Source organism: Liolophura sinensis, chromosome 7, assembly GCF_032854445.1.
Source record: "Liolophura sinensis isolate JHLJ2023 chromosome 7, CUHK_Ljap_v2, whole genome shotgun sequence".
Taxonomy (NCBI): Eukaryota; Metazoa; Mollusca; class Polyplacophora; order Chitonida; family Chitonidae; genus Liolophura; species Liolophura sinensis.
The window spans coordinates 60083246-60103360 of record NC_088301.1 but is presented as its reverse complement, the minus strand read 5'-3'; the positions used below and the strand labels follow the sequence as shown (position 1 = coordinate 60103360).

At 36.8% G+C, this 20115-nt stretch overlaps 2 protein-coding genes and 1 non-coding gene across 4 annotated transcripts in view; 1 reads left to right on the top strand and 2 right to left on the bottom strand.

The window, feature by feature from the left end:
* The window catches only part of LOC135470079 (uncharacterized), a 38726-nt gene extending 34179 nt beyond the window's left edge, over window positions 1-4547 (bottom strand). The window contains exons 1-3 of the mRNA XM_064748821.1: window positions 4463-4547; window positions 1422-1852; window positions 1151-1171 (exon numbers count right to left, since the gene is read on the bottom strand). Coding sequence (XP_064604891.1) covers window positions 1151-1171; window positions 1422-1812 — 412 coding nt within the window. The 5' untranslated portion in view covers window positions 1813-1852; window positions 4463-4547. The remainder of the gene's footprint in view (window positions 1-1150; window positions 1172-1421; window positions 1853-4462) is intronic.
* Window positions 4548-5207: 660 nt separating this feature from the next.
* On the top strand, window positions 5208-5280 carry Trnai-aau (transfer RNA isoleucine (anticodon AAU)). Its single transcript has one exon. It is a non-coding gene; the product is annotated as a tRNA-Ile (tRNA).
* A 2539-nt stretch (window positions 5281-7819) lies between these two features.
* Window positions 7820-19213, bottom strand: LOC135470277 (F-box only protein 7-like). 2 transcript variants are annotated; one of them, XM_064749118.1, is made up of 10 exons: window positions 19037-19213; window positions 15998-16547; window positions 15475-15622; window positions 14415-14495; window positions 13905-13994; window positions 13660-13712; window positions 11983-12106; window positions 11701-11738; window positions 8553-8730; window positions 7820-8210 (listed from the first exon to the last, which is right to left on the bottom strand). In XM_064749118.1, exons 1-10 carry the CDS (start codon window positions 19147-19149, stop codon window positions 8002-8004), a joined length of 1584 nt encoding a protein of 527 aa, XP_064605188.1. In that variant the 5' UTR covers window positions 19150-19213; the 3' UTR covers window positions 7820-8001. The 2 variants fall into 2 exon arrangements, with proteins under 2 accessions (XP_064605188.1, XP_064605189.1); XM_064749119.1 differs by having other exon boundaries at window positions 15998-16356; window positions 19037-19175.
* Between the last annotated feature and the right edge of the window lie 902 nt (window positions 19214-20115).

Genomic DNA, 20115 nt, shown 5'->3' with positions numbered 1-20115 from the left:
AATTAATAACCCAAATATTGGGTTATTAGTCAAATATTTTCAAAGTAAAGAACAGTACAGAGCGTCTTATAATATGAGCCAAAATCATTTTGACCAAGCAAAAGCTTAATACTGTGATATGCAGAGAGAAATTCAAAGAAATGTGAAAACCAAAGCAGAATACAACTAAAAGATCTACATGTATATGTACATACATTCTTGTATGGAGATGAAGGGTGTAAACAAATTGTGAAAGACTAGATGTAAACACATGATCTGCTCTAAAATCTGGTAAAATAAGCCAAAATATGTTGAAACAGTACATTATATCCACATTTTTTTTTTCATCGTGGAAGCACTGAAACATGACACAGTGGTCTTACTGGAGTGCCACTACATGTGCACGTACTTGTAATGAAGTTCTAAAACAGATCACAAGCAAGTACATCTGTTTTGTGGATGGATTATTTGGAGTTCAAATTCTGCTCTGTTAATACTAAGCTACTAAACTCAAGGACCGGGTTGTTCAAAACTGTTTTAACATTTAATATCAGATTTAACTTTAAGCTAAGTCTTCATTTTGGTACTTAGCTAAAAAATAAATCACATAACAATATACACTGTATTAAATACTGGTATTATTAACTAAATGTGCTGCTGTTAGACTTTGACTAGACAACTGCATTGACTGCTGAATTTGGCTAGACTCTTCAATACAAAATATGACTTAACACCTGTATTACTTAATACTCATGCAAACTGAACATGAAAACTGTGGAAATCACAATAATAATCAACTAATTTTAACTGCACTTTGACTTCCTTTCAGTAGGGCTCTTGAAATAGCCCCATGACAAAGGGCTTTTGTTCAATTCAATGTGAATTTATTACAGTATCCTTAATATTAGAATACTGGTAAGTGTTGTTTTATCTATATCTCCTACCTCTACATTTACATGTAGCTATATAAATATGAAACTTTGAAACTGCCCTTTGACTAGAAAGTCTAATTTCTACAGGATATATTGGCCAGCAAACAAACCAATTTACAAACAACTTGCAAATCACTACAAACTATACACTAAAAGAACGAAAGTGATTTAACATGCAATAAAGATAAATAGCAAGGCCTACATAAATATAAATAAAACATCAACAGAAATTCACATACCCTTACGACGCTTCTTCGGACCTTGAAAATTAATATATAGTAAACAGTTAAAAAAGTTAATGCACACACAAACAAAACGAACATACACACTACAAATTCTGAACGAAGCTATCTGAAAAGGATCTACACCTGATTACACAAAATAAATAACAGCATTACCACCAAACAAATGTTGGGTTTAACATCAATTATTAAAATCATTCGAAATTTATTGTCAAGATCATGGCTTCTTTGAATATGTGAGTCCTTGAAATAAAAACCAAAACTTTACCTGATGGGATAGCAAGTGCTATGGTGACAGTGAACGTTACATTGTGAGCTCCTGGAGCAAGAGGAATCTTAGACTTCTGTTTTCTCTTTGCTGTAAATATGACCTCTCCACTACAACTGCTTTTCGGTCGTCGTCTCTCAGGTGTCTCCTCACTCTTTCCACTAACTTGTCGTCCTGAAGCCTCATCATCTTCCCTTGAATCATATTTGCTGGCAGACTGTGAGCTAGTTGGTCTTGAACCAGGTTCGGAGTTTGCAGTCGTTTCTTTCTCTGAGGCAGACTCCTCAGCCTTGATTTTATTTTCTCCTTCTGTATCGACCACTTGGTCAGAATTCTCCAGCGCTTCCGGAGACGTTTCTCCTTCCATTGCATTATCTCTAGTGGAAGACATTGTCCTTTACTTGTGCTTGTTCAGCCTCTCCCTTGCCATTCTTGAAAAGAAACCATTCATTACATTTCAATGATTTTTCAATTACCGATACATAAAAACAAAAGGATTTAGTTCAAATTATTGAGTTCACATGGGTCAATTTTACTAAACAAGGCATTGAAATTCAAAAGCAGTTTTAACTCCTTATCTATGACATGTACTCGAACTGAATGTATAGAGTCCCACTGAACGAGAGCCCTTGTCACTTTCAGCTGTAAAAGCTGCATTGTTTGGACAGCGCTGTAGTTCCATGTAGGTGAGACCTCAGAAAGAGACTACAGTCTATCTCGCCCATCTGACTCTGACTTAAATGAGACCACATCTATGACATTCAAACTCTGTGACATTCTTAATCAATCAAATTTATTGATTCATTGACTCATTGATATATAATTGGTGTTTAAAGCCATGTTTACAATTGGGTTCATGGATAAAGCACACTCAAGTGTCAGGAGTAAACCACCCACCTTCAGGTATTTGACAAACTTCTTTACTTAAAGAGCTACTACACTATGAAGACTTTGTACATGTATGTCATGAAAGCACGGTTAAATACTAAAGATTGAAAAGTCTCAACTGCTATCCTAAACTGTACAAAAATTGCAATGTATTACAACTGCTGATCATTAGTTTACGAGGATGACACGGAAACAAATGCTTTTTGTCATTTCCGATTTTGACTGGTATGATAGCATGTAAGATCACTTGGCGTAGCCCATCGCTGACGTATGGCAACAAATGATGTTGTTTTTGAAACATCCATGACTTAATTCCTGCATAACTGTGTTACTCAACATCACATCTGCCAGCGTCACATGTAAGTAATATTATCACTTCATGTCACATCAGGAAAATTTCACAGAATCCAAAGATTTTGTTTCTGAGGACTCTATAGGGGTTAAATAGTGTTATACGTCCTAAATGTTTATGAACCGAGGTAACAGCTCTTTTCCCAAGGGTATGGCTCATATCATTTTAATATTTCCGCCTAGTTTCTCTCAGGACTAAAGTAGCACTTTAAAGCCACTGCTGAAAAAATAGAGTGAGACTGAAACTTGCGACCTCACTGGTTAAGGTCCTGGTGGTATCAGTGAACGAGCCAATATGGAAGTTGTTGTTAGAAGCCAAGATGAGGATTCTGCCCAACAGCTTAAATCCAGCTACCTTTGACAGGTTAAGGCCTATAACCACCTCTATCTTCTGATAATGATATCTAGCATGTTCAGGTATTTCTTGTAACTTTTTTCATAAAAGATGTTGTCTAGGCTATAGTGCCATAATTTAAGAGGAAACTTAAGAAAAATTGATTCACAAAGTTTTGTGAAAGAGGGCCCAGTATCCGAAGTCTTACTACACCTAGCTCCACATCCCAGTACACCTTTGCTAAGACTACAGGGTAGAGCTAAACAACATTGTATTTGATTCTTGGAGTAGTGCCTGAGCTCTGCCAACTTGATCCTCGGGCACTTTTCTCATGCCTCCTGCCAAAGTACAAACCAACACAAATATGCGCCCTACAATTTTAGCAGCCTCACCTTCATTATTTAGGAGATTGCCCACCTCAAAGATCATCGCCCCATGTTAAAAAGAAATCTATCCGTCATGATGGCTGTGGTGAATTTAAACTAAATCTCCTCCCCTGTGAAGCTGCCTTAATTAAGCTCATTTTGAGCCTACAACAGCTGCAATATTCCACTGACAAAGATGAAACTACTTGCCAAAAAATGGTCAACCTGAGTCGTCAAAAGTCACTAATTCAATTCTGCATAAATTTAAACAAGGTAAAATGCTACGAAAGTCACTGGTCATTGCTTACACATGGGACATGGTCGCCATTACAGGTTGGATTCGGTTTAACATGGGGCAATGATCTTCAAAGCTGGCAATGTCCTAAGGAATGAAGGTGTGGTCCCCGTAATTGAATATTTGTGTAGGTCTGTACTTTTGCAGGAGACATGAGAAAAGTGACTGAGATGTGAGTTGGCAAAACTCTGGCACTACTCCAAGAAAATCAAATAGAACGTTGTGTACCTCTATCCCGCAGGATTAGTGAAGGTGTAGTAGTATGTTGCGCTACATTATGCCTAATATCTACAAGATTAAATCACACTCGATTACAGGGCTAACACAGAGTTTGTATTTGATATTGCAAGCTTATAATTAATTACCTGACAGAGGTAACACTGCATGCAAGTACATGTATTATATCAGGACCCTTGAAATCGTCATCTTACAAGTTCACAACTAATGTGACTAATGTGAACACCAGTGGCAATATATATTGTGATATATATCGATTACCCATAACAATAACTTTTTTTTTCTATCCATACACTGACGATGTGATTCGCGTACATTATCTGATGGTAGGAATGGGAGGTAGGCCTACATCTTATGGCCACTGAGTCTGAAGTGCATACGTCGCTCGCTTACAAGTTAAAAGTATAAACCCAGGGCACTGTTACAACCCGTGAGTGCAGTGGGTTGGTGACAAGATAAATGACGATCATGTGACCCGCAGTTAAAACTTTTGGAAACTTTCCTAGAAAAACGATCCATATAAAATGTAACCGGTCTAAAACAGTCTTATACAAAACCCCTTATTTCTTACCGCTTTATCAACCCAGTCAGTTACTTTCCCTATTTTCTGCCTTCTACTCACGGCGGCGTCCTGTGTCGCCTGTAGACACTTACCCTGGCACATGTTCGAACCTATTTACACCTAAGTTAACAACCGTATCGATCCGATAAGAAAAATAGCTCTAAGGCAAAAAACGAATAAATAAAGACCATATCGTGCCATATCTTATATCAATAAAAAAGAATCACAATATAGAAGTAAGAGAAACGAAAAAGCTTTTACTGCAAACAATTTAAGTTTACTGAATCGTTGCTAACTTTAACTCGGAGGAATATGATTTGTTAAATGGTCTGTTGCTACAACACAAATCACCTCCGCGCTGTCGCTTGCAAGTTGAATGCACTTGACAAGGTTTTTAAAACTATGTGAGCTAAGGGGAATGAAGATAAGCTGGTTGAGCTCAGGATTTAAATCCAAACTGGGCAGAGCTCTTCCCAGCATTAATTGATGACAGATATATTTGTTAAACACACGAATGAATTCAAGCTAAACGAAAGTTGGTTAAAGCATTTAGCACCGTGAGCACTGTCTGGAGACTCCAAAGAAGAGATAAACGTCTATATATTAAAGTAACTTTGCGCGGATAAGGCAATTATCGAAATTGTCGTGCTTGGAATATTGTAATATTTGTTGTATTGTGGAACAAAGTGTCATCGCCGGAGATTCATACAACAAATTGTAATTTTCCCATAGAATTTTTACGTGAATTATGAACGGCCGGTTAGCTCAGTCGGCAGAGCGTCGTGCTAATAACGCGAATGTCATGGGTTCGAGCCCCATATCGGCCAATGTACAGTTTTGTTCACTCTGTGTTTTTGCATTTTATTATCGTTATGTAAAGATGACAAAATGTTTGGATTACAGTTTCTTAATATACTTTGTATTTATTAATGCCTAAGCGCCTAACAGTGAACCTCACCCCCCCACCCCATTTATTTTTTTTAATTTTCACAAAAAATGTTGTCAATAAGTTTCTGTTGATATGATATGGTAAGATTGCTGAAAGTTCTTTTCTCTGATCCACTTCAACGTGATACCCCCCCCACTAGCTACAGCCCCAGGTTAAGCAGAATTAGAAACAATCATGAAGCACACGGACACTCATGTTTACTTACAAGAAAATGATAATCATCGCAAAACTTAACGTGTTTGATTGAATAACTTTGACACTTCTTTTTGCAGTAATAACTTGTTACATTATCTGAAACTGACAAGTGACACACAGGATTTAGCAAATGCTATAAGGCCAGATATGTGCATGCTATGTGCTGGATCCTTCTGTATGTGGCTGTTCAAGTCAGGATAATTATCCCTCTTGTCATAAGGTCTTCGAGCAAATATAGGTCCAAATAAGATGTGCCATCTGAAGAGTCTGTGGTTTCATTACAAATCCAGCAAATGTAGGTAAATATCATTTACAGCCTTTCTTATATTTGACTTGTTTAAAGGAAGCAGATCATCAATATACCGCTTAGTGAATCAGAAACATTAGACCTTGTGAGGATTACTCTTTAACAGTTTCTATGGTAATATTGATACGAGGACAGGTATAGATCAGCCAATGTGGGGGTACAGTTTGCACCCATCAGAATATCAATACACCCTTGATATATGTTTTCCTTGAATTTAACGTAAAAGTTATTAATGGGAAATTCAACAACTTGATGAACATCGAAACATCCCATGAATAGTAACCCTTGTATGCGGTGGAACTGAAGGCTTTGTTGCCTTTGCTGTTAATATAGCAGTGACCAATTTTTTTAAACACACATACAATTAGTGATGAAATTGTGTAAATTAAATCTTTGCAAGGAATAATAGTGTAGAGAGTAGAGAAATCCCAAGTGGAGATGTAGTTATACAGTACATGTATTTGGGCGTCTTGTTTCTCAGCGAGATGTTTGGAGTTTTTATGAATCCACATGGTTGACACCTGATTTTTTTGCACTTGCACATCATTAGTTTTTCCAAAATTCTATTTGTGCTTTCGTTATGAGAGTAGATGCTCAAGTTTGGTAGTACAGCTTCATGATCTCTCAATACAGCAAACTTTGTAAGGGAATTTTTTACATTTTTGGAATCCAGTAAAGTTGTGCTATATTAGTATGAGAACACCCAGCCTACAATTTCCCTGTTTTTCTGCACCCTATCTCCAGGTTGGAACATGCAATCTCCCTCTTGTTATGTGCCCTCTCTCCTGGTTGTCAGACTAGAGTTCCCCTATGGCTTGAAACATTCAGTCCACGTTTTCCTGTGGCTGCACGCCTTACGTGTATCTCCAGATTGGAACATCCAATCTAAAGTTTCCCTGTTGTTACACGCCTTGTCCTCACCTTGAAACATTCAGTCTACAGTTTCCCTGTTGTTACATGCCCTATCTCCAGGTTGGAACATCCAGTCTACAGTTTCCCTGTTGTTATATGCCCTATCTCCAGAATAGAACATCCAGTTCAAAGATTCCGCGTTGTTACATGCCCAATCTCTAAGTTGGAAGGACTACTCTAGTTTCCCTATTGTCACATGGTCTGTCTCCAGGCTGGAACATCCAGTCTACAGTTTCCCTATTGTTACATGCCCTTTCCTCACCTTGGAACATCCAGTCTACAGTTTCCCTGTTGTTACATGCCCTATCTCTAGGTGGGAACATCCAGTCTAGTTTCTCCGCTGTTTCATGTCCTACCTCCAGGTTGGAACAACCAGTCTACAGTTTCTCTGCTGTTACATGCAGTCTAGTTTCCCTGTTATCATATGCCCTATCTCAAGGCTGGTACATCAGGTCTAGCATCCCCTTTATTACATGCACTATCTCAATGTTGGAACATTCAGCCTACAGTTTCCCTGTTGTCACATGCCCTATCTCCAGGTTGGAACATCCAGTCTACAGTTTCCCTGTTGTTACATGTCCTATCTCCAGGTTGGAACAACCACTCATTGTTACAATGTAATCTCAGTAAATAGGAATCATACTAAATTTTAAAGACTGTGTGTGCTTTAGGTTTAAAGTCACTTTTAACTCAATTTGTTCATAAAAAGAAAAACAGATGTGTCTTTGTTGCAGGCTCCCCAGACCCAATTCTACTATATCATGAAACATCACTGCCTCCATAGGCATCAAACGCCAAGCCACATTGCAATAACACAGGGCTAATCAGTATTAGGCTTACCCGCTTCTGTTCAGTGCTAAAATGGAGTAGAATCAATATTGCCAACTTTTAAGATTAGGCCCCGACTGGGGTTTGAACCAGGGTTCCTGCTTAGTGGGCAGAGGCTGTAACTTCTCAGCAATAGTACAGCAGTATGGCAAAACATCAAAAGTCACCACTGGTGTAACATTATATAACACGTTTTATTCTTCAGAAATACAAATGATCAACACTTTGATGTAACATGCAACAAAACTTTCTGGTAACAATGCAGCAAAAAGCTACTTTTCGGAGCTTCCCTTGGTTGATATTTGCGTCATATATATCACAGCAGAATGACAAATTGTTGGATCAAAAAATGAAACACTACAGAAAGCGTGGGTTCATCCCTCCAAAGAAGGGTCGTCCGCCCCCATACCTCCCACCATGCTGGGGAGATCGTGGCCGATTTGTGGGAATGCACATGTTCATATCGGGGTCAGATCCCATGGGGTCAAAGCGAGGCTGAAGAAGTTGAGGGTGACGCTCTGGTGTAATAAGTCGCCCTGTTCCAGGAAATACGGGATCAGGAAAACCTGTCAACATCAATTAAGCCAAACATCATACTCATGGATGGACTGTAAGCATTACGTGTGCAATTTTATAGCACAGGTTGGTCAGGCTCTACTTGGTTTCCTCCAGCGGTAAACAGGATTGCCATACCATGAGTGAAATATTCTCACTTCACAACAATCAAATATTACCTTTTTAAAAAGTAAACATAACCAACAAAGCACAAATACTCCTGAAAAAAATTTACGAAAAACATGAATACCTTCAAACCTATAGCCAGCTCTGTTTCATCAACATGGGAATCATCAACACATTGCATAAATGCAATGGAGACATTCTGTATGCGAGATATCAAGTAAGCTTACCAAAGTTAGGATTGAGATCATACTCTCCTCCAATAATACCGACAAAAGTGGGAGGAGGTGGTATGAAGTCTGACATAGGATGGATTCTAGGGAAGAAGGGATGGTGATGCAAAACTGGGGTCATCCTTTTTAATCTCTCCCTCAGATCCTTTCTCTGTTTATATTCTACTCTGTAGACCTTTGTTGGACAAAAAAGAAGAAATTAAAAATTGCATTACTGTAATTCTTCAACATGCAAGGTGTTATTCAAGCATATTCTGAACGCATTATTCTGTGTAGAACAATAAAAATTTTATTTTTTATGAAGCCCTGAAATCTGCCAATCCAACCAATGCAGTTTTGTCCAAAATCTAATAAAAAAAAGATACATAAATTGCACAGAATGTTGTTCTTTTATATGCGAAAAAGTTGAGGAATTAGGGTACGTTCAACTGTTTTTCTAAACCTTAGATATGACTATAAACATGTTCTCCCAGTCTTTGTCATTTTCATTGCCTAAAAACATAACAGTGAAGTTTTGTAACAGTTTAAAGTGAAAAATAGACTCACTTAATCAATAAGACATTTCTGAAAATTAAATTTTAGTATACTGTTTTGATTTTTCACCAGCTCTATATAATTGGAAGATTTCTTTCCAAACTAGTCATTGGGAGGTTATCTTTGGTCTTGTTTGAGGAAAATGGGTTTTCAAATATGACAATTTTGTTTTATAAATTATTTACAATCATCTCTTCCTGTAAACATATTGTCAGTGTTGGGACAGACTGATGCTGCCTTGGCAGAATTGAAGTTTGATAGTCCAATGATGGCCTGTACATTGCGTACATGTACATGAAAGCATACTGTTTTCAAAATTTTGATCCCCTATTTCCAGTTTTCTTAATAAATGTGCTATTACAGTAGATAATTTGGATAAACAAGTTTAACCTCGTCTGTATCATCAGATCTCTTGAAAATAACATGACAATATGAGCTAGATATGATACCCATCTTGAAATGTAGACATCACAAGCCTATGAGGCCTTCTCTGTCTATTGGGCATAACCTTAGTGATCCTCACTGGCCCTACTCTAGATTTCATTCAGATTTTTATTCCTATTTTCTCAATCCCTTTAAAATCTGTCGAACCATTTTTAGTTTACATATTCACCAACATGAGTCCAAAATTTAAAAACACTGCCAGAAATAAAAGTATTTCTCAGAAACAAACAAGGGAGAAAATTACTAAAATGTATTGAGGAGCCTCCTGTGTGACAAAATTAGTCATTAATTAGTTTGCAAATTAATTTTGATCAAAATTATCCCACCTCCAGTTAAAATGTGAACAGATCAACCTACTAAAATCTAAAAAATAATATTGCCCATGTCTTATCTTGACAGTTCTGAGGAAAACCTGTTGGAATGTGTTTATAAACATTTCCCACAATGGCATCCCAGTGGGGTGATTAGACTGTGGTTATATTCACATGTAAATGTATATAAGGCAGACTGAGTGGTGCACAGTTTAGACACAAATGTGAGCAGAAGGCAATTACCAGTAACTACTAGCATATCTATTCAAAGCAGGCAATCCCTTTCAAAGAGTTAATTTGTTTACTCAGGAGAAACTAAGAAAATACAACTGCCTTTGTTATACTTTTTGTTAAATTTAATGTATTTACATTTTGAATTTGTTTTTCATACTTAAGTGAAAGGAAAGATTAGAATATGAAAAGTCCTTAATGTCCTTATTTTTTTCATTAGTGAGATAAAAAAAATCCCCACAAACTTTGTCCTGAATTACCACATTTTGTTTGACAGAGTCAGGATAAACTCAACAAATAATTTTTAAAGATGGCCAAATATGCCAGGCAGCTGATGGCGTGAAATGGGGAAACTAACATTATTAGAACAAAGCTTACAAAATAGTGCATGGCTTTTTTCATCAGGCCTGTTCAACTCCCTAAAGGTAAGGGTGATATTAGATTAGGTGGTGATATAAACATGTCATGTAATGACTTGAATCATGTAGTGGTATGTCTCTATATCATTATTATAATATAATACTATTCTATGACAAAACACTCAGCATGTCATTTTGCTCAAACTATGTGCAGTTAATTGTCAAGTTGATTATAAAAGGCCTAAATGGCCTACTATCTTCATTTCATGGGTTGCCTAGGGCAGTTTTATGTGTCATTATGTTTTGATACACCAGGTGACAGGGAGGCTACGTGCACATGTATACATACATTGTGATTACAATGAGGATTAAGTTAACCATGTTATGTGCCATTTTCCCAAATATCAAATCTATACACTACCATCAGATTTTACCTTAACCCTGTTGCAACCTAAAACTCATTGTTTTATCAAAGCATCTTAAAGGAGGCGATGCAATGATACAGGGATTTCGCCCATCACTGAAACGGAGTGTGTCAGACTGAAAGTCATCGACACATCTACCTTAGCAGTCATCATTTACAACAAACTGATTGGGTCATCAGTCTTTAGATAATGGGTCAGGTACTACATGACTATGAATAAGACAAGTGAATGTTTGCGACTGTGTGGCTCAATCAAAACAGTGTACTAAAACAACAGTATGTCAAAGAATTCTCATAAAACAGAAGACAAGTTACTTTTCACCATGTATGACAAGGCTTAAAAGTAGCGAGATAAAAATCCTGTTCATTTGGTGTTCTGATGCATAACTTCCTTAATTCCTAAATGAAGACTTGAATCAGTCCAAAACTGCATCAAATTGACAGAAATGAACACTAGCACATTTTCAGGTGGTTGAACCATCTATATCAATACCAATAGTTTCACCTGATTACAAACACACTCATACATTATATGTTAATAAATTGTAAAAAAAAAATGTGGAAAAATACTATTTTTGGATTGATTTGATCTATCAGTTACATGCTAGGGCAAACTACCAACCTTTAATACCGCCTCAGCTTCCTGAATCAAAGATTATGTCTTCTACACCCATCATGTTATCAAAGACACAACATTTCACATTTTATATACATTTTAAAGAAAAGACCAATGCTTTCAAATTGTATTTATACATGTATTTAATTTACTAAAGTCAATGTATATGATTATATGAATGTTAAAGAACTGATATTTCAATACAACAAAAAATTGACCATTTTACCTCATACCAGTCCTGATTTAGGCTGTTATCACTTCTCTCTAAAATACAAACATAAAATAAGAAAATTAAGAAATCTATATATCTTTATTAAAGTAATGAACCATAAGCACTGTTTTTTTTTAAATTGTATAAAGTGAACTTCCAACAGTTAGTTCCTCACTGTTTGATCCATCAAATTTTGAGACAGTAGTTATAGTGAATACTATCTTTAAGCAATCTTAATGTATCTTTTCATTCCAGAACTTATAAGTTTCATTTATATAAACTTTACGAAGGACTCACTGGGCCAATACAGAAGGTAATGTCTTCTCCACAGCCAAGGATCTTTGGCCAGTTTATTTAAGGACTTTGATACCGCAGCAACCTTCAACAGGCTTCCAACATCCAAATGTTTCAAAATTACAAGCTGCAGAAAAGTGTAAAACATACAATAATAGCATATCATTTGTTAACTCCATATACTACTTATTAATTTATTTATTTAGTTGAGTTTTGCCAAAAGTTCGAAGAGTTTTTCACTTATTCACAGTTTCATGGGTGGAGAGAGTTAGACTGCACAGGCAAAACCAACAACCTCCACGGTGTCACTGATGAACTTTCCCACATGTGACACAGAGATCTGCACATCATATTCACAGATAACAAATGATCTTCCATGAACCACACAAGCACTTTCGACTATAATTGTCACCAAGGACACACCATCAGTGAGAGAAGGGAAATCTACAAATTCCCTGTATTCCCTGTGAAAAACAAAAATGTTAATAAGAGCATCAATTTTAACTAACCTGCTTGTTAAGGTAATTCATATGGACATGTGTATAACCACTGAATTTATGACATTCTACTCTTTGCATGTTGGGTGAGCTGTACATCAACTTTGGGAATAACTGAGCCAGTAGATAAGAGTAAATAAACCTTAACATGATTGGACTGGAACTAACTTTGAGAATAATTAGGCTAGAAGAGGAGAGAAAAAAAGACCTTACAGAATACAGAAACAGAACTCTAAAATGAAGATTATGACTTTAAGAGTAGTGAAGAAAAAGCGTTTTTCTTTATTTCGAGACATTTTATATCTCTTAATACCCCTCCAATTTTACACACGCTTTCCATCCATGTTCAGAATCAGCAGGCATACTGGTAATGTTGGACATGCTCAGCACATCCCATTTATCCTCCCCTCCCCCCACCCTCCAACACCAACCAACATACACACACAAACACAGAGATGATTTGACAACTATCACATTATGGCTCCATGCTACATAATATCCAGGCTGACTGCTGGAGCCTTGGAAAAACTATGTTAGGACACGTTCTAAACTGTATTTTTAGAAATAAAACGAACATTTTATGTACACTTTAACGTGACTGGGGTGGATTAAGTTGTTTTGATATATACTTTCGCAATATCCCACATTTTTAATTTATGATAGAAATTGTTTGTACAGTCTGAGGTTAATTTCACCAGCAGATCGGAATAAAATGTGAATAGCACGATTTTTAAAATGACATGACAATTTAAAACTTTGTTTTACAGGAGATAAAAAGCCAGAGATGATACCTCCACCAACATCTCCACCAACTGTGTTTTTAAGGGAATAAAAAAATGGACAGATTTTATATCTAGGGTCTATCAACTGTGTTGTACACGGGTATAAAAAAAACCAGAAGATGCTATATCCCCCCACCAACCATGTTGTCAAGACTGTACAAAAAAATTTACGTAAGATATTTATGTTTTAAGACTTATGTTGCTTTTACCATACTTGGATATGTAGGCGCTAGTAAGTATTTTTGCACATGTACGTTAAATAAGTGGAGATAATTTTTATATTCATGCACAAATGTCTTGTAGTTCTTTCTTAAATTCTTAAATTGCTTTTTCACAAGTATCAAATTGTATTTTATCTAAATTTATTTACTTATTGTATTGCAATATTCGAGATCCCATACCTTCAGTTCATTTGGGAGGCTCATGAAACCTTGATGGACAGAACTTCCCCCAGCTACAAGAAAAAGAAAGCATGCATTTATTACATGCAAATCCTATATTACCATATGCATCATTTATACCAACTGGAAATCATAGTAAAACTAAATTGTGTGTGTACAACATAGTGTTTTTCGAGAATAAACTATAAAGGCATAATTCATGTAAACAGACCTTTATTAGCCACCATGCTAAAATACAAGCTTACCAGAATGGATCTTGTGTAAGAGAGGCAGAGAAATAGTATCCTTAAACACCCTTGATAGCTTCGCCAGATTACTGTATACTTTAGGAACATCTGTAAAAGTTAAAACATTACTATGCATACAAATGAGTGGAACTGATGTCAACTATGTATTTTCACTGTGCATGAAGAATGTACTGTGAAAAAGGCTGTGTAATTTACTCAGCAAAGTGTCTCTGTCCTGTTCAGAATATAAATGTTACAGCCCAATCTTATACTAATAACTTCTGTCTCCCAAATCAAAGGATTTGTTTTCCATGTGAACAAACCCATCCAGCTATTTTCACTTGGAGAGATGTTTAATGTTTAAAGAGATGTGTTGAATTACTTCTTTGCTTTATGCAAAAGCAGCATGGATTCATGATCAAACTAACCCTGAACAATAACTGTCTTATACTTTATAATCCAGATACATTGTCCATCATCGAGAACAGAAAACCCACACAGCAAAGGAGAGAAATTCACAGGATGTACCTTGATCTAAGGACCCTATGTAGTCCTGCACCTTGAGTTGAATCTTACATGGTGGCTGTGGCTCCCCACCTGTGATATTTCCTGAAAACAAGGAACAAGGTAAATTCCCACAGGTCAATTCCCAAATAACAGTACTATGGTACACGTTGTTAATATTTATTTACTAATTCATATGACTGGTACTCACAAATGGTTAACAAGTACTGAGGCAATAACTAAATATTAAACAAATAGACCAACATGGTAAAACCCATACATGTATATGCGGCAGGTCACTATAATTACCTTGAAAGATATCTACTTTGTATGTGAGTTGACACCATATAAAGCTGTGATACATATAAATCTGTGACACCATAAAGCTGACACCATATAAAGCTGTGATACCATATAAATCTGTGACACCATATAATGCTGACACCATATGAAGCTGTGATACCATATAAATCTGTGACACCATATAATGCTGACACCATATAAAGCTGTGATACCATATAAATCTGTGATACCATATAAAGCTGACACCATATAAAGCTGTGATACCATATAAAGCTGACACCATATAAAGCTGTGATACCATATAAATCTGTCACACCATATAAAGCTAACACCATATAAAGCTGTGATACCATATAAAGCTGTGATGCCATATAAAGCTGAAACCATATAAAGCTGTGATACCATATAAAGCTGTGTTACCATATAAAGCTGTGATACCATATAAATCTGCGATACCCTATAAAGCTGAAACCATATAAACCTGTGATACCATATAAAGCTGACACCATATAAACCTGTGATCCCATATAAAGCTGATGTGGTGTGATTTCTTGTGACAAGATGTTAAGATAGTTCTCTTCTGTAAAGCCACTTTATCACAGAAAACAAATCTTTGCATTAGTCACAGCTAATCACTGTGGTCATTTAAATTCCATCACACACCAATACTTCCAAATGCTAACAGCTGATATCTACCATCAAGGGGTGGTAATCCATGTAAAGGGAAGTAATCTATGTATTGTGAAATCACAAAAAGCTGCTGATGAGCATAAAAGCTTACCATGAACCATCATTTGTGAACCGAGGGGCACTAAGAGGAGATTACAGGAGGAGGCCTCACTGGCCGGATAGGAGTAGGTCAGCTTGTAGGAGCCTGGACACCGCCAACTATCTGGCATACAGTAGCCAGAATGACATTTGGAACTACGCTGCAATGAGAAGGATTTAATGATTAGAAAACTTATTTAATGGAAATTGTTAATTTTGATAATTTGTCTAAAGTCTGCATGTGACACTCATGACAAACCTATTTCTTTTGTTAACAGCACTGCATAATCAGTGGCAGACACTGGTTCATTTAACCTGTAATGCAGTGTACAAATGGCTTGTACACCACACAACAGAAGGTAGTATCAATTATCTCCCCTTTTGTGAACCACATTTAGGAACCCTGACAAAGGAATTTATGTCACCATAAATATTACAATAATAATGGAAATATAAATTTTCATTTCAGTAAAATATAAAACAGTAAACAAAAGTTTATCATATGTCAATCTGATGTTGGATATACATGTACTAACATTTGGTGAAAATCCTGTCTCCAACATTAGCACATGTAAAACAGCACAAAGGGCTTCAGGCTGTGAGGAGGAGCATTCATTCTTGAAGATTTCAACAAGTCTGTTGGGCACAGAAGTATCTGTAGCTTCCCGACACAGCATGGGCTCATTTAAATAACCTTTGATTTCAGTCAGTTCTTCTATGGATCGCGGCTCCTCCAACTTCATGGACGTTTGTAGCACTTCACTGTCTGACTGGGTAACTTTTGGTTCTCTATCATCCTTTGCACAAAGAACATCCATGTTGGATGAATCTTCCTGGGAAACAAAGTGTTCCTCTTTGTCTGGCTTTTGTGCACACTTGACTGTCTGGTCACCACCTGAAAATGACGACTGAGACACCTCAAGTTCTTGTGACGCCAAGGCTCCATTTCTCAGAGTTTTACCATTATTATCACCATTTTCAGAGAGAATATGAACAAGGTCACCAGATACAATGCCAAATTTTTCCAGTTCTACATCATCACCTTGTAAACAGTCTTTTCCATTCAAACTGAACTGAAAGTCCGTTCTGCAAAATACAGAAGAGACAACCAATCTCAACACCATGTAAAACAATGAACAAGAATTAACAAAATAAATATCAATAAAACTTCACGGATAAAAAAACAATAATCCTGGAATGAAAATGTGTTGTGTTGTTTTTTTTTTTGGGGGGGGGGGGGGGGTGGTTTTATATTTGGGGGGGAGGGGGGGTGTAACATTATTAGCATTATAACAGGTATTTAAATTAATGTTCCTGTCTCTGTCATTTGTGTTTGTAGCATTCCTTGAAATCCACAATGACTAATTATATAAATTCAGTATTCACCTATAAAGTGCAATGACTTGTGATAATTAGAAATATAAGGATGATTCCAACACATCCCATATCCCAGCACACTTTCTCATGACATTACTTTCATTCTATTCACGGTGAAAGCAGTTGTGACGTCATGGCATCACAGATAGATTGAACATTTGTAACCATCCAGCTGACCTATTTGCAACAATGCTGCTTATGGCTGGTCAATTGCATGTCCTTGATTGACAGTTGGGAAAGGTTGACTCCAATCCACTGAAATCACACATCACTGCTGACATCTCTCAGAAGCAGTGTTCATACAGTTCAATTTATCATATCAACTCAACAAATTCAAGCAATAAAAAGCACAATGCAATTTTGTCGACTTTTATCAATTTTATAGATATAAGGTCTGGTGAGAGAGTCACATATTTTCATTGACGAATTTGCTTTCAAAATGAACATTCAACAAGCAGGCCAAAAACAAATACTGGCATCACCCAATTCTTTCCTTCTCCAACATAGTCAAATACACTTAGCTTCATCTCCCAGTTTAACACCTCGGCAAACTGTAGTTGCAATAAATGTAACCATGTAGGTATATATGGAAGGAGGAACAACTCAGCCAGTCAGCCCAGCGAGTCGGCCAGCCATACCAGATGTGCCTTTCTACTCTGAATGAATCCTCCTGCGACCAGGCAGTCTATGATGTCCGATGTATGATACCACATCTCACCGGGCCTTTGCGAGCGTTTGTGGGCCAATTTATACACCAGTGTAGAGCTTAATGTGTCATCTTTTGAACGAATGTCGTTTGGTTGAGATTGGACAATTTTTCTGTGTTTTGTGTCCAGTTATAAAAAGTTGGGTCTTCTTCCTAGGCACTGAAGTTATGTACCTTGTTATAGATATTAGGCACAAATAGTGGTCAGACAATTATGCCACTTAATGGCAAATTCAAATCCCACTAGACGGGAATGATTTAAACCTCCACAGTTATAATATATATCTTGGCAGCATGTTGTTTTATGATTACTTAAAAATGGCTCTTTATGGTGAAATGTCATAAACAGAAATTCGAATTAACGACAAGAAGTTGAGTTTTCTCTACACGAGTAACTGTATCAGCCAGTAGGCCTAGCTATATTTCATCCAGATTTTAAAGAGTTTTCAGGTGAAATGGTGCAAAGCAAAAATACACACTCCAAATTATCGTCAGAGATACAGAAAATATTGGACACAAACTGCCATAATTTTGTTGAAAATGAGGAGGAAACGGACGGAAATTCAAACGTGATCTGTATGTCATGGCGAAACAATGCATCACATTTCAATTCGCTCCACTGAAGCACTGCGAAAGAAAATGTCTGGAAACTTATTCGTGTCCATTTTCGGCTGGGGACTCATGAATCGATGAAAAAAATATTAAATTGATGAAAAAGTCTTTATATTAGAACTGTTTGTAAATATATTCTTAAAACACTTTTTAATGATTGGACAGAAATAAGCATTCATGATAAGTTCATATGTATGTATAAATAGTGGTATCTTCATTTGCTTGGAAAGGGTTTTAAAATGTACGGTAACAAATCAGAAATTGTTGTCTTTATAGGGCATACAAACCATGCAAGTGCGGTCATTACCATTCAACTACTGGTAGCATGTTTTTGTTTATAATGTTATTTACTTTAAAACATGATACTGGGAAAGGAAACCGGCAAAGTGATTTGACAACCATTCTGTTGTTCTGTATTCATTACTCGCCGCCTGAACAGGGGGCTCTGTTGTGAACAAGTGACGCACGACTGGGATGCATCCTGAGTACCTATTACGCCAGGTGTCAAAATCTGCTATAGTCTCGAGAGCGAGAAGACCTGTCACAAGGCAGACAGGTTAATCCCCTGTTAAAACAAAGCCCGAGTCCTGCTGTGTCGGTATTGTACACTGAACACCTTGAAGAGCCCAACTTGTTCCTGCTATACATGTATATACTTCCATGATGTAACTAATCTATCTATCGAGTGGGGCAGGCACGAGAGTTACAATGTGAAATCCTTCCTAAAATGTCGACTTTCTGATTGACGACATTTATCGGGAAAATATCTTCAAAAATAAGCCATGCTGCAAAGCAACAATGGTACCGAGCGTCCACAACTAGGTAAACTGGTGAAGCCGAAGTGACATGACTGACATGAAGTAGAACCTGTAGAACATACCCCAAGCCGGGGATAATAGTGAAAACGATGTCTTTCAGTTGACAAAGTTTCAGACTCCCACTTTCAACCTCCAAAGCCTTGGTTGCTCTGTTATGTCGTACTCTGATCTTCATTTCTTAAAGTATTACGAAAAAAGTACAAATGCTCTTTTGCGCCGTTTGATGAAATTCGCCTGTGAATACGCCATGCACACCTTTTTGTACTCCAACACAGGAGAGCGGAGAATACGTAGGGTTCAAGAGTGGGGCGCTTTCATAACGTACCTATAGCGGTAATTTAATGGATATGGATTATATCCGAATTATGGGTGAAGAATCATTAATATTTACAGAGTTCTGCGTTATATTAATCTTGCGCTGGGCTGTGCACAAGGGAGGAGTAGAAGGGATGTTAGTCTTGTCTACTGCTCTGTATATAGACCCTAGTTACTGTACCAGTAACATTTCACATCCGCCTACGCTCTAATCGTCTACGACCTAATCCGCTTAATTATTGAGTTATATTTATAGTATTGTACTACCCGATATTAACAACTTTTCACATCACAAAAGCTGAATTATATAAACTTGCAAGTATAGCCAATGCATGGTGCTCCTTTGAATGTTACATGTTGTCTCTAACATTTAAACAGGCTAACATTGCAGAAAATAACTATTAAAACACTACATGTAAATAGGCTAATACGATTACTGAGGAAATGCTTTCTAAATTCACCACAGCCTAAAAAAATATGATAATGTAGACAAAAAAAAGAAACTAAGATCAAATCAGCTGACATCCTTTCTTTTTTTTTAGTTATTTCCAAATCCATACATCATGGCACAGAGAGTATGGTCACTCAACTTCATTAAAATAAACTGCTAACTTTGCTGTGTTAAAATAAAATGAAACTGGTGTGGACACCCAACTTCCTTAAAATATCCCCCTAATTCTGTTGTTTTAAAATGAAATTAAACTGGTATGGACTCTCAACTTCACTGAGTTAAAATAAAGTGAAACTGTATATGGACACTCAGCTTCAGTAAAATATTCTGGTAGCTCTGATGGGTTAAAATATAATGAGACATGTATGAGAGCTC

Bases quoted from the DNA above. Each gene is read 5' to 3' on its own strand.
- LOC135470277 (XM_064749118.1), bottom strand. From the start codon at position 19,149: ATGAAGATCAGAGTACGACATAACAGAGCAACCAAGGCTTTGGAGGTT. The intron at 14,496-15,474 runs GTAAGCTTTTAT...CCTTGTTTTCAG, and splicing joins TTCACAAATGATGGTTCATG to GAAATATCACAGGTGGGGAG. The intron at 13,713-13,904 runs GTAAGCTTGTAT...TTTTTCTTGTAG, and splicing joins CTTACACAAGATCCATTCTG to CTGGGGGAAGTTCTGTCCAT.